Source organism: Alexandromys fortis, unplaced genomic scaffold, assembly GCF_014885135.2.
Source record: "Alexandromys fortis isolate MF-2015 unplaced genomic scaffold, M_Fortis_MF-2015_v1.1 scaffold_64, whole genome shotgun sequence".
NCBI classification, from domain to species: Eukaryota; Metazoa; Chordata; class Mammalia; order Rodentia; family Cricetidae; genus Alexandromys; species Alexandromys fortis.
In genome coordinates, this window is record NW_026067976.1 from 8290909 (window position 1) to 8304580 (window position 13672).

The 13672-nt window shown below is 38.8% G+C and overlaps 1 protein-coding gene across 5 annotated transcripts in view; it reads left to right on the forward strand.

Annotated features, from left to right (window-relative positions):
- Mpdz (multiple PDZ domain crumbs cell polarity complex component) overlaps positions 1-13672 on the forward strand; it is a 157353-nt gene that overhangs the window by 37676 nt on the left and 106005 nt on the right. For all 5 annotated transcript variants that reach the window (XM_050157423.1, XM_050157425.1, XM_050157422.1 and 2 more), the window contains exons 4-6: positions 10531-10743; positions 11848-11987; positions 13395-13608. In XM_050157423.1, the coding sequence (XP_050013380.1) occupies positions 10531-10743; positions 11848-11987; positions 13395-13608 (567 nt within the window). The remainder of the gene's footprint in view (positions 1-10530; positions 10744-11847; positions 11988-13394; positions 13609-13672) is intronic.

A 13672-nucleotide genomic window follows, 5' to 3' on the forward strand; every position in this document is an offset into this window, starting at 1 on the left:
ATATATATGCTTTGTGGCTGGCCTGTTTGTCTCAGTTTTGGGTCATTCATGTTGCATGAATGTGAGGTTCACTCATGTTGAAGAATATTAGTTTCTGTTCATATTCTGTTTTGTGAAATACCCTGGAATATACAGTGAGCACTCTAGAGGCTTGAAAGGTACTTACTGACTACCACACTCAACCTGCAGCAGGAACAAGTTGAGACTTGATTGATCAACAATCCCCAGACCCACAGTTACTGCTTTAACTTCTGGATACCAAGGCAGATAGCATTGGATGGAGACGACATGACAGTCTACCAATCAGGATGAGCTGAGAGCTCTGAGATCTGTAGCTAGGGCCTCCTGTAGAACCAGCAGGCCATACCCCACAAGGACCCAGCTCAGTGGGAGGTAGTGGTTTCAACTGTTGTATTCCCCCTTTTCCAGGAGGTCACCTGTACCCAAGGTTAGCCATCATCTCAGTATGTAGCAGAGGGTAACCTTGCTCTACATCTCAGGACCTGGGTTCAATTCTCACAACCTACATGGTAGCTCACAACCACCTATAAGTCCAGTTCCAAGGATTGGATGTCTACCACATTCAGGCCAAACATCATACTCAAGAAATATAAATAAATGATAAATCTAAAATTAATTTTTAAAAATCTAATCGGGAAATCTTCATGCCTCAAATATAGGTTTTATCTCAAAAGATTTATTGCTTTTCCCTTATAAAATCTGGATATGGTATGAGAGAGACAAAATATTTATGTGTGTGTTTATAATTTTCCTATGACTCAGAGCTTCATACTGAAAATACCTTCCTTTTATCCTATCTTTTACTCTGATATTATTGTAAATCAAATGAATCCTATGATTTGTTCGTTCAACTAAGAAACCAATGTGTTTTCAAAAAAAATCAGTTTAAAACTTACTAGTTTCCAAATATTTTATTTCTGCACAGTCATGTTAATTGATGTGATGTATTGACTTTATGCTGACCTAACTTATGAAATGCATCATTTCTAACAGGACGCCAGTTGATCCTTTGATATTATTGTCAAACATGGCTCTGTGGTCTGCACAAAATTTCAGAGTTTATTTCTTCAGTTTCTGCCTTTATTTTTTCTCTCTTGTTTTATTGTACTGCGTGAAATGTGCATGTATACTAAGTTAGAATTGTTGAATGTGCAGTTTCTTCATTATTTGTTTCTGCCTTTTTGGATGACTTTGGGTTTTTCCTTTGTTCTGTTAACATGGTGAATTAAACAAAATGCTTTTCAAATCCTAGTTCAACTTTGCATTTCTGGAATGCCCATCTTGTACTCTGTCATTATCTTTAGATGTGCGCAGGAGCACTATTGCTTGCTAAGTTTGTATCAGTCTTTAAGGGAGATTGATCAATAACATTCCTTTCTTTTTTAAATTTCATTTTACATTTCATCCACAGTTCTCCTCGCCTCTTTCCACCCCCCATTACCCAGCCCACCTCCCATCCTCTTCTCCCAATGGGTAAGGATTCTCATGAGAAGTCAACAAAGTCTGGCACATTAACTTGGGGCAGGACCAAACCCCCACTTCCTGCATTAAGGCTGAGCATGGCATCTCACTATAGGGAATGGGCTCCAGTAAGCCAGCTCATGCACCAAGGATGCATCCTGTCTTACTGCCAGGTGCCTCACAGATAGTCCAAGCTTCACCACTGTCTCCTACATGTGGAGGCCTAGTTTGGTCCCATGGAGGCTCCACAGCTGTCTAGTAAAGTTCTTGGTAGGTTTTGGTGTCAAGGTGGAGCTGGCCTCAAACAGTGTAGAGAATAATTTCTTACTGGTGAAAAATATTTTGTTAAGAGACCGTTAGTTAAGGAAAAAAGAAAGGAAGAATTTGTCATGGAAGCATTTAGAACTATTATGTTTGGTGAAAGGGAAGAACAATTTATTGATGTTTTATTGACATTTTGAAAATTCAGGGAATTTGTTCATTACGTATAGGTTAAAACCTTTTGGCATAAGGATATTTGTTATGTTCTCTACATTCTATTTGTCCTCTCTTTCCTCATTCCTTTACATTTTCCACTTTGTCCGACATATTTCTTTTCTCTATTTTACCATTTTATTTTAGCTTATTGAAACGAATGCCCAACACATTAGCTTTTACATTTCCTCTACCACATCCATTTAACCCTCTAAAATGATTTCTGAGCATGTTGTTTGCTACATCCTACAGTATGAATAGCATGTTCCTCTTGTTACTCAGTTTAGAGTCGCTGCTGCTTCTTTGCCTCATGGGTTTGTAGAGAAAGGTAGTGCATACAAGCTGATGTCGGTGAGTCCCGCAGAACTGCTGTTGTTGGATTCTACCTGACTTCAGCAGCGGTCAGAAATATCTTGGTGAAGATCAGCTCTGTGTGATTTGCTGAGATTTACTTTGTGCTAAACCTATACTCTGTAAGAAATATTCCTCCTGATCTTCAAAAGAATGTTGAGTGCAGTCTATAAATGTCAGCCATCCAGTCTTCTTCACACAGCACTTTTTCTGTTCATCAGCACAACAGCTGTCTCATGGTTCATCGTTCTGAATGTCGATATGTTTGTTTCTTATTTGAGTTCTGAATTAAACTTCCTAATGGTGCTTGGGTTTTAATTCAGTCGGTGCTGTTTAGAGTGCACTGTTGTGCTTCCCCCATGTGCCCACCTTACCATAATGCCCGCCTTGGTCTTGTGCTGGACCAGCTGTCCCGCCCTCTTTGGCTACTGCTCATGCCGAAAATCTTACTTCTGACTTTTGACCACAGTGGTCCCTTTGACTCACATCTTTAGCTAGTGCTTAAGGGGATTTTAAACATTATCTGAGAATATTAGCCTTTTATTTGGATTACTTGCAATAGCTTCTTATATTTCATAAGACCATTTGATTAATTTGAGTTTAATTTTTAATCTTTTTGTTTTTGTCCTATTCATTATTATCATTTATGTTCATACTTTAAATTGGTTTTCATCTTTTATTAGCATATTATGCTTTTATTATTTTATTTATTTTGAAATAATTGTACATTTGTTTGAAATTTTGTATAGTCTCCAAAGGTGTGTGTGTGTGTATATATATATATATACATATATATATATATATACACATATATATACATATATATGAGTTATACATATATACTATATACACTGAGATTTCAGCTTAACAGCCTAGTGAAATATCAAAATTACGAAGGTTTGGTGGTTGGTTCACCAATATGTGTTTTTGTGACCATCACCACAGTTTCAAGATAGTATCTAGTTCATCACCACAAATATCTTTATTGTTGTATGCTGATTGTCCTGCGTAGTTAACTCCCTAGACCATCTGCAGGCCCTGGCAGCTTTAGGCTTATTTTTATCTCTCATTAATTTGTTATTTCAAAATGATTATGAAGATATAATTTTTTAAATTAAAATTTTATTTTAAGAACTTGCAAATTAAAACAAACAAAAAGACGCAGTGAGATTAATTCTCTGTATTTCAGTGGATTTTTACACAGAACACACAGAACAGCCATTTTGAAGCTCTGGCACTTCATACTGGATTTTACTCTTACTGGTTCTACTTTTAGGCACTGAAACACACACACACACACACACACACAGATCAAGGACAGTTAAAACTGGGAAAATCAATTAGCTTTATATCCTCTTCCATGATTCAGCTGTTACCTGCATTCAGTCATTCTCATCGTCTAATATTTAACCTTTGTTTTTCTCCTTTCTACATGCTGTGGCACACCCACATACATGTACATATGTTTAATATGTTATGTATATTATAATAGTATATATTATATGTGCACATACATACATAAAATAGACTTGGTTCTTCATGTAAGGGAGAACATGTAGTTTATTTTAGTTGTGTGATCTCACTTAGCATTACATAGTCTAAGTCTGTCCATTTTCCTGAATATGCTGTAATTTCCTTTTTCTTTACAATTGAATAGTGTTCATTTTATATATCAGTACTACATTTTTATAATTCATTCGTCTATTAATAGACTACTAGATTGGTTCAGCTTCTTGCTCTAGTAAATGCAGCAGCAATAAAAACAGAGGTACAATATCTCTATGGTAGTGTATGTAGTGCTATGGTTGTGTGCCTAGCTTTGAAATAACTGGGTCATATGGTAATTACAGTTTAAACTTTTTGAGGGATATTCAAACTGATTTCTACAATCGCTGTGGTAGTTTAGGCCACCACCAACAGTGACTAAAGATTCATTTCCCTCCACATCATCTGCAACATTTGCTATCTTTTAAATGCAACATGCATTTTCATCCATTTTGTTAAAAATTAAGGGTTTGTAGCTTTGTTGTCTTATCCCCAGGTCCTCTGTTCTGTTATATTACTTTACCTGTGTACTGTTGTGTCAGCATCACTATAGCTCTGTAGCATAGTTTGGAGTCAGCTGTTGTTAAATGTCCTGATGTACTTAGTCCTTAGAATTGTTTGGTCATGTGTGGTCTTTTGTGGTTTTGTCTGAATTTGTGAAGTTTTCCTAAGTCTGTGAACTTTGAAATTGGAATTATGGTTGGTACAGAATTAAACCTGTAGATAAACTTTGGTAGGATAGTCATTTTAACAGTAATCTGCCAATCCAGGAGCACAGGAGATCTTTCCATTGTCTAGTAGGATCCCTAATTTCCCTTTTCACTGTCAGGAGGTTTTCTGTTGTAGAGCTCTTTCTCTTTGTTCAGATACATTTCTAAGTAGTTAGCTTTTGGAGTTGTTTATGTCAGAACATTGTTGGTGTATATAAAGACTTCTTTTTTAAAAAAAAAATACCAACTTTGTATCCTGCAACACTGCTTTGTTTATTAGATCCAAGAGTCTTCTAGTAGACTCCGTAGGAGTTGTTTTTTTTTAAGTAAGTAATCATTTCATAAAGAGAGAGCATTTTAAACAATTTTTTCACATAGTACAATACTCTTGAAATTCATCCAAATTGTATTATTGTGTTTCTTTCTATTACTAAGGAGTGATCCATGATATAGATATATCTAGTGAAGGCAATTTTATTTTCTTCCCGTGTTATTATTGTTACAGATAAAGTTGCTGCTTTGAGCATTTTTGTAGCGTTTTTGTGAATACAGATTTTTGTTGCTGTTGTTTGTTTTTGAGGCAGATTGCGCAGTGTGCCCCAGGCTATTTTGAGTTCACAATCCTCTTCCCTCGACCTGTCTTACAGACACGTACCACAGTGTCTGACCTTCACCTTGGGATTTTGTTGATGCTTAGGAGGTTGTTTAGTAAATGCATGCACTTTTTTTTTTCAGAAACTAACTGTTTATCTGCCAGTAAGAATGTATTTATGTTTTTTTACATCCTTACTATTTCCGGAAGTATGAAATGGTAGTTTTTATGTTTCTAACTGACTCCTTTTTTATGATGCTGATCATCTTTTGGTACCTATTGTCCATTCCTCTATCCTATTTAGTAAAATGTTTCTGCCTTTTGCTCATTTGTAAATGATTTCTGAGTTTCCTACTATATTCTGTACACTGGCTTCCTGTCCTGTCCTTCACTCACCCAATTCTAGTTTAGTCAGTGCTGTTACCACCAGAAGATGCAAAGAACTTAAAACCTTTGAGTGCAGTTTATCTCGTTCCTGCCTCTTGTGTAAATAAATGCTGCCCTGACTTCCACAGATATCTCAGACTCCACAGGCTCATGTTGTTTACTATTTCAGTAATTGTTATTAATTCACTCACATTTTAAACCTTTTATGTAGTCTTTAATTATGAACCTTCTATTTAAATTAGTTTCTCTCTGCCCCCAAATTTACTTCGCTATTACTATTTTTTTTATTATTTTTCTCTCTAAATTTAAGGCAACAGCTATATTTCCATACATGTGCTATAAAAAAGGGAGGCATTTATGCCCACTTCCTTAGATTTTCATTTATTTGTTTACTTATTTGGAGACAGAGTCCCTTGCACTGTGGATCCTCCTGTCTGTCTTTCTTTGATATAGGTGTGTGCACTCACTCACCTCTGGCTTATGTCTTGGTTTAATCACTTTGCTCAGTTGTGGCCTGGTTTCTTTGGTGGCAAACTGAAGCTTTTCAGATTCTCCTTGCCTTGGCTATCAGCTGTGCCATTGTAGTACGCTGTAGTCAGGAGCCTCTGATATAGATGGCAGTGGTCCCGGCTGTTGTACATGCCCCACCTCATCGTGGACTGTGGCTGCTGCTCTGCTTCTCATTGGTAGAACTTGCCAGGATTCCTGGTTTCTTTATCATACTTGATATTTGCCTTTTTGCATTCTTTCTACTTGTTGGTTTGTTTTGATAAAGGGTATCTCTAATATAAACATTCCCAGAGGCTAAGCTTATTCATTTTGAACTAAAGTGAGTTTTTATTTTCTTGGAATCCTGTTCTCTTAGCACAGCTCCACATGAGTGAGGGACTTACTGGACAGAGATGTTGCTCACTTCTCCTGTAAAAACAGTGGGCGATGGCAGCCTCTGTGGGTCAGCTGCCCAGTCACACTGCTTTATGTGCATCATCAGCTCTTGTCAGCTCCATGTAGATTTGTCTATAGGTCATTGTAAAGCTGTCTGCTGTAACGGCTCCAGAGGTGGTGGAATCTGGGAGAACGGAGCCAATAAATGAGGTTGCCTGGAATGTCATGTAATAACCAACTTTATTTCTGCTACACTTGGGAGGAAGAGCACAAATAACACATTCTAAGAACAATTCAATGTTTTGAAACAACTGAGATCATAAGACTAGTTTCTTGTTTTCTCAAAAGCACTCGGAATTGTCTTCACAGGACTCCATTCTTGGATCGTGTTCCGACAGTTTCCCCTTTATGACTTTATGAAGGTATATGTTATGTGTGATGTAAATTTCTTCTGTGGAAGCATGAAATTCTTTTTAAAACTATATAGGTGAATAAATGAATTATGTTGAGTTGGTTTTATTGACCGAACTTTTAAGACTGAGGGAAGATCTGTCGTGATCTAGAAAGTCTTGTAGAAGGATTCTCATACTTGTAATAACTGGCTCCTTGCTAGATCCTGTCCTTGCACTTAGAGTTGGCAAACTTTTCTATTAAACAATGTGCATAATCTCCATTATAGTTACATTTTAGGTAGCAACATTAAGAGGCGCTCATAAATTAATTTGTTTATTTGTTGGGCACATAAAAGATCTTTGAGATGCAAATAATCTGCCAGAAATTAAAAAGTAAAGTTCATTTTGTGTCTCAAATTACATAACAGATAACGTCTTTTTCTTATTTCATACTACGTTTTAGACATGGACCTTTTTGCTATCTTAGACTGGCCTAAAACTTGAGATCTTCCTAACTCAGCCTCCCTAGACCTGGAACCCATGTGCACCCATGCCTGGCTTAGGAATCCATTTTAATATGTAGTTTAAGACTCATCAAAATGTGCCTTTGTGCGTTTTCCTAAGAGTATAAATTTTTAAGCTTAAAAACCATTCTTTTGATGGCGTAGTTAAATGACGGTTTTTAGATATGTGGGCTGTTTTCACTAGGTAGCTTTATTTATATGAGAACTCAGGAGCAGGGAAGACGCCAGGGAAGTCGGTGACATCCACTAACCCCATAAACAGATGATCTCCATACTGCAATGATATTTATTCTCCAGTGACTTTACTCTTGCGGTGCCCTCCGCCCAGTCCTTTGTAACACCAATGCTTGTACTTCAGTGGTTAATTTCTTATAGAGAGACCATCTATTCTTGGAATGGGGTTTTTTCATTCTGGCTTACTGTAGCAGAAGTCCAAATATTTTTCACTATGAAAACATACCATAGGCATTAGGTCCTAGTGTGTGGGATCTTCAGCCTGTCACAAATTTTATTATGCCATCTGCTTCAACCTGAGCAGTGTGTCTTCTGCCGGCAGACTTTGCTGAAGTTGCCATGGCTCGGGATAAAAAAAATCAGTCTTGGCAAAAGAAACTTGCTTTTGAAAAAATAATAATTGATCATGCCTGCTGTATGTTTTAAAATAAGCATTTTAAAGAATTCCCAGAAGCTTCCTCCCTCTTTTTCATGGTGACTAAAGGTAGCTAATACAGTGGTAACTTTGGTAACTAAATAAGTTTTCTGTTTTATTTTTAAGAATGGGTGACAAAGTGTTATTGGGGCACAGGATAAAGTATTTCATAGAATTCACCATTGGATGCTCTTTACTTTGTCTTTCCAGGAGTGGCATTTCAAGTGACTGTATTCTGTTTATCGCACAAAGGTGGTAGCAACATGGAAAAGCCTCTTTGTCACACAGTGTTGTTAGGTACATGATATTGTGTAGTCCCATCATCTATGAATTGGAGCTGATGCTAATGGAGGAGTTGTGTGGATAAATGTTTATTCTGAATATATGTTTTGTAGGCCTACTCTGTGCAAGGCATGTCTCTAGAGGACAGAGACCTGGAAGTAGACAGAATGGTTGGATCCCTCTACTGGGGAGTTTTCTGTTCTGGTTACCTCCACTGTCTGGAGTGGAATTGCTGGCAGTGGGTGTGTGTCAACAGCATTAACTGTCAGGTTGTCACAGCCACGAGTCTACTAAAAAGGGAGACTTCGTTGAGTAATTAATTTTCTTTATTTAAGTTTGACTAAGGGCATGTCTGTGAGCCATTTTCTTGATTGATTTGTTGATGTAGGAGGCCCAGCCCCCTGAAGGCAATACCATCCTGTGGGCTGCTGGTCCTGAGCTGTAGACAAAAGCTAGTTAAGCATGGTGCCTGTGAAAGACTGAGCCAGAAAGCAAGCTGGCAAGTTGCACTCCTCATGGTTCCTGCCTTCTTGTTCCAGCCTTGATTCTTGCCTTTCCTTCCTTCAGCAGTGAACTGTGGCCTGTGTGTAGGCCACATAAACGTTTTTCTCTCCAAGTGTGTTTGTTCCGAGTGTTTTATCTGTCACAAGAGCAGATAAAACTAGAATAAGAGCTCTGGAGAGAAGCAGGGCAAGGGTACATAGAGCAAGGTGCTGGGATAGACTCTCCGGGAGGCTTCTATAGCAAGGTCGAGTAGGCAGGAGGGAAACAAGCAAAAGTGAATATCTTTCTCTGGCTGTGGTGTGAACACCTTGACGTAGTGTGAGATACAGTGAGGAGGACAGCATGGCTAGAGCTAAGGGAGGGATGACCAGGGAGGGGAATAGCTTTCCTGAACATAACAAGGACGAATCTTTCTGACACATAATTGTAGACAGAAAATTGCATTCTTAACACTTTGCAGAAATGTCCAGCCAGGACTGACTTTGTATACTTCACAGGAAAGATTGACTGTCTACATGGCACAGGTAGGGTTCATTGCGTACACTGCTTAGTTAGGACTGACTGTTTTTACTGCAGTTAGGACTGACTGTCTACACCATACAGTTAGGATTGACCATCTACAGTGCACAGTTAGAAGTTGTAGTGATATTTCATTTGTATTTTAATAAATAAAGCTTGCCTGAAGATCAGAGAGTGAAATAGCATATCATCCAGAAGTCCAGGCACAGATATGCTAGGCCTGTAGGCTAAATATGGCTGCCCCAATGTTACAAAAGAACTTTTGGTGACTGTCCTGGTAGCACAATGTCTGTGTCATTTCTAGAAATTTGGAAGTTGCTTACAATGCACTTCCTGCTTATTTAGGTAATATTATATCCTTCTGGAATCTTTGATGGAGTTGAAGACTAGATAGTCATAATTTAGTTTTATTTTAGTTATGGTAAAAAATAAATTAGATATAAAACTTTAGACCCACGTGATAGAGTATTTTCCTTAATTTTCCCAATGTAAATGGACTAAATATTGTAACTATAATTCTTGCTTGATACTGTTTTGTATATGTAATTTTGCTGTGTTAAAGATAAAACCTTCCTTTTTAATTAGACAGAAAAGGGGAGGTGATGTGGGATGTTCTTCTGTATGTGTGTTGTTTTTATTGGTAAATGAATAAAGCTGTTTTGACCAATGGTTTAGCAGAGTAAAGCCAGGCAGGAGATACAAACAGAGATATATAAGAGTAGGCAGACTCAAGGAGATACCATGTCGCCACTGAAGGAGAAAGATGTCAGAGCATTACCAGTAAGCCACAGCCTTGTGGTGATACATAGATGAATAGGGATTTGTTAATTTAGTTAGTAAGAACTATCTAGGAATATGCCTGAGCCATTGACCTAACAGTGTTGTAATTAATATCGTATATCCGTGATTATTTGGGTCTGGTGGCCGTGAATAAAAACACAGTCTCTGTCTACAAGAACTGATAACTGTCTACACTGCTTTTACTTAGCTTTACTTAGAGCCATTTTGATGTTCAGTTTTGCAAAACATAATAGTCTTTTTTGGTGTTGTTATTTCAGGCTTAGCAGGAATTGGCCAGATTGTCTGTTCAGTCTAATGGTTTTGAGAAACATTAACCCAAAATTAAAGAGACATGTGGCCTCAGGGCTACTTCTACGTCTCACAAGAATGCATAATGGCTGCAGTTGACTTAGACAAACTAAAATTGTTGCTATTAATCTCTGCATCCTCCTAGGTCAACATTGCTACTTTAGCAACTACCAATGCTGACCCTGCCCACCTACCTCAGCTCAGCTCTGCTATAATTCCTACTCTGCCAAGTGAATCACTTTTACTATCTCCAAATAATGGGAACCTGGAAGCTCATTCTGGACCTGGTGCTCCACCTGTTATGGATGGGAAGCCAGCCTTTGATGAACTTGATCAGCTCATCAAAAATATGGCCCAGGTAAGAGCGTTTCTCCTTGTGACTTAGCAATGGATGTATTTAAGAAGGCGTCTGAGTCCTGGATAATTTGAGGAATGCAGTAGCATTTATAACAAACTCCTGAACAATTTTGGAGTAAAAAAGAATTTTGGGGAATTTGTATGCTTCAGATTTTTCAATTATATTATATTTTATTTTTTAAGATTATAATATATTATTTCCCCCTTTACTCCTGCAAAATCCTTTTAAATTCATGGTCTCAGCTCCCCTTTCTCCTCCCTCCCTCCGTCCCTCCCTCCCTCCGTCCCTCCCTCCTCTCCCTCCCTCCTTCTCTCCCTCCCTCCCTCTCTATTGTACACACACACACACACACACACACCCCTTGAGTAGATGACACCAATAAAATAAAGCAGTAAATGTGGCTATTTTTTACCTGCCTAGCAGTGTGAGTTGCAATGAAGTCAGCATAGCTGGAGGTCAGGGAGTGAGAGACAGATTTCTAGGCGACAGGGAAGAGGGATCTGGACCAAAACACTAACGAACCTTTTTAAGTGAAATTGTAGATAAAATATTGCATTTCTGATAAATGTAGTTAGGATTTATCATCTATATTGCTTTTAGTTAGTTTTATCCCCCCCCCGTGTGTGTGCATTTCAAAATTCATAAATACATCCTGATTAGTCTGTACAGCATTATTTGCATGCTTAATTTCAAGACTGATGTTTGGAAAAATGATCACATTCTAAATGGGGTATTTTCTGCCACATTCCAGAAATACTCTTCTGGAAACGTGATAGGCTCTATTCTAGGTGATGAGTGCTAAACTCTTCTTTTTCTCCTTCCTTCTTTTTGACAAACAGAGTAATGCCCCAATAAGATGACTGTTAGCTGTAATTATGGTTTTTGTTTTGTGTGCCTTCGATTTTGAGAGTTTTAGTTTGATTTTGATTTTGCTATGTAATCTGGGTTGTAATGCTGGCTTGTATTCCCTGTGTAACCTAAGCTTGCATAAAACGCTGTATCCCCAATCTCAGTCTGAAGAGCTAACATTTAAACAATGCACCATTGCTGCCAGCTTGTAATTGACTCTTAATCTTATTTCCTTTTTTTTTGTTTCATGAACAGGGTCGCCATGTGGAAATATTTGAGCTCCTCAAACCTCCATGTGGAGGCCTTGGGTTTAGTGTTGTTGGGCTCAGAAGTGCAAACCGGGGAGAGCTGGGGATATTTGTACAAGAGATTCAGGAGGGAAGTGTGGCTCACAGGTGAGATTGGCACAGCAGCCTCTGTGGTTTTGATGTAACAGTCAGAAAGATTTTGATCACTGTGGGGGGAAATGGATACAAACAAAAGATGAAATAATCAGATGTTAGCCAGTTTGGGGAGTCATTAATATTTGGGATTATGAATCAGGTCCATTAAAATGAGCTGCAGAATGGGTAAGATGGCTGAAGTGTCTGCTTTGCAAATGTGAGGGCCTAGGTTTGTATCCCCACAGAAAAGGATGGAAAAGCCAGATGAGGAGGTCCGCATCTCTAACCCAGCACTGGGTTAGCAGAGCTAGGCAGATGCCAGTGTTTGCTGGCCTGCCAGCCTAGCAAAGCACGTGAGCTCCGATTTCACCGAGAGGCTGTCGCAAAATCGTGGTGCAGAGCGGTAGAGGAAGATCCTTGATGTCAACCTGCGGCCTCTCTGCACAGGGGAATAAGCAGTCATGCAGATACATGTATACGTCACACACATGTACACAAGTAAAATGAGAGCTTTTAAATAGTCATTAATTAATGACTATTTTAGTTAGGAAAGGAACTTTTGAATGTAATCTTCTTTTTCACTGTTATATTTTGGGCTCCTTTTGACTTGAAATTACCGGAACTGCCTCATTATAATTTCAGCCATATGTCTTTTATATGCTCAGAACAGGAAGAAATGCATGTTTATGTGGCAGGCTTTCTTGGACCACGAGTCCCCAAATCTTGATACAGAGACTTATTAGTTATGAATTCTGGGCCTTATCTTATGCTTGTCCTTCTAGCTCTTATGATTTAATTTAACCTGTTTTTCTTCATGTATTTTTTGCCTCATGGCTTTTTACCTTTCTTTGATTCTGTATGTCCTACTGCACATCTGGCTGCCTGAAGGCTGCCTGGTTGGCTGGCCTTGGGCCACTCTCTCAATTTTCCCTCATTCTCTCTCCTCTCTTATGCCTAGATTACTTCTCCTACTTATTCTCTCTGCCCACCATCCCCGCCTATCCCCCTACTGCCAAGCTATTGGCTGTTCAGGTTCTTATTAGCTCAATCGGGTGCCTTGCACAGGCAAAGCAACCCATCTTTACATAATTAAACAAATGCAGCATAAAAAATAGGACACATCTTTACCTAGCTAAAGTAATATTCCACAACAAGTTTATTTTTAAGATAAAGGATCAGTTGTAAATGAGTGCTAAGGGTTAGTCAGCAGATGATGAAAAGGCGACCTTTGACCATGATTCAGGTAGCAGAGGAACTGCCACAAGCACTGGAGCCAAATCCTTCACGATTCAAAGTAGAAGCTTTAAAAATATGTATGTTCTACATTAGGATTAAAGGGACCTGAACACTTAGATCACAGGAACTGTCATTTCCTTGGGAGTGTTCACATCTTTCCTTACTTCTTTTCTTCCTTGATAGAGATGGCAGACTGAAGGAGACAGATCAGATCCTTGCCATCAATGGCCAGGTCCTGGACCAGACAATCACACACCAGCAGGCCATAAGTATCCTGCAGAAGGCCAAGGACACTGTGCAGCTGGTTGTTGCCCGAGGCGCCTTGCCCCAGGTCTCCAGCCCCCAAATTTCCCGCTCTCCATCTGCAGCCAGCACAGTTTCAGCCCACTCGAATCCAGTGAGTAGACAGGAACAGAACGCAGCACTGGTCCTTTTCAGTTCTGATCACTTTCCAATGCCTG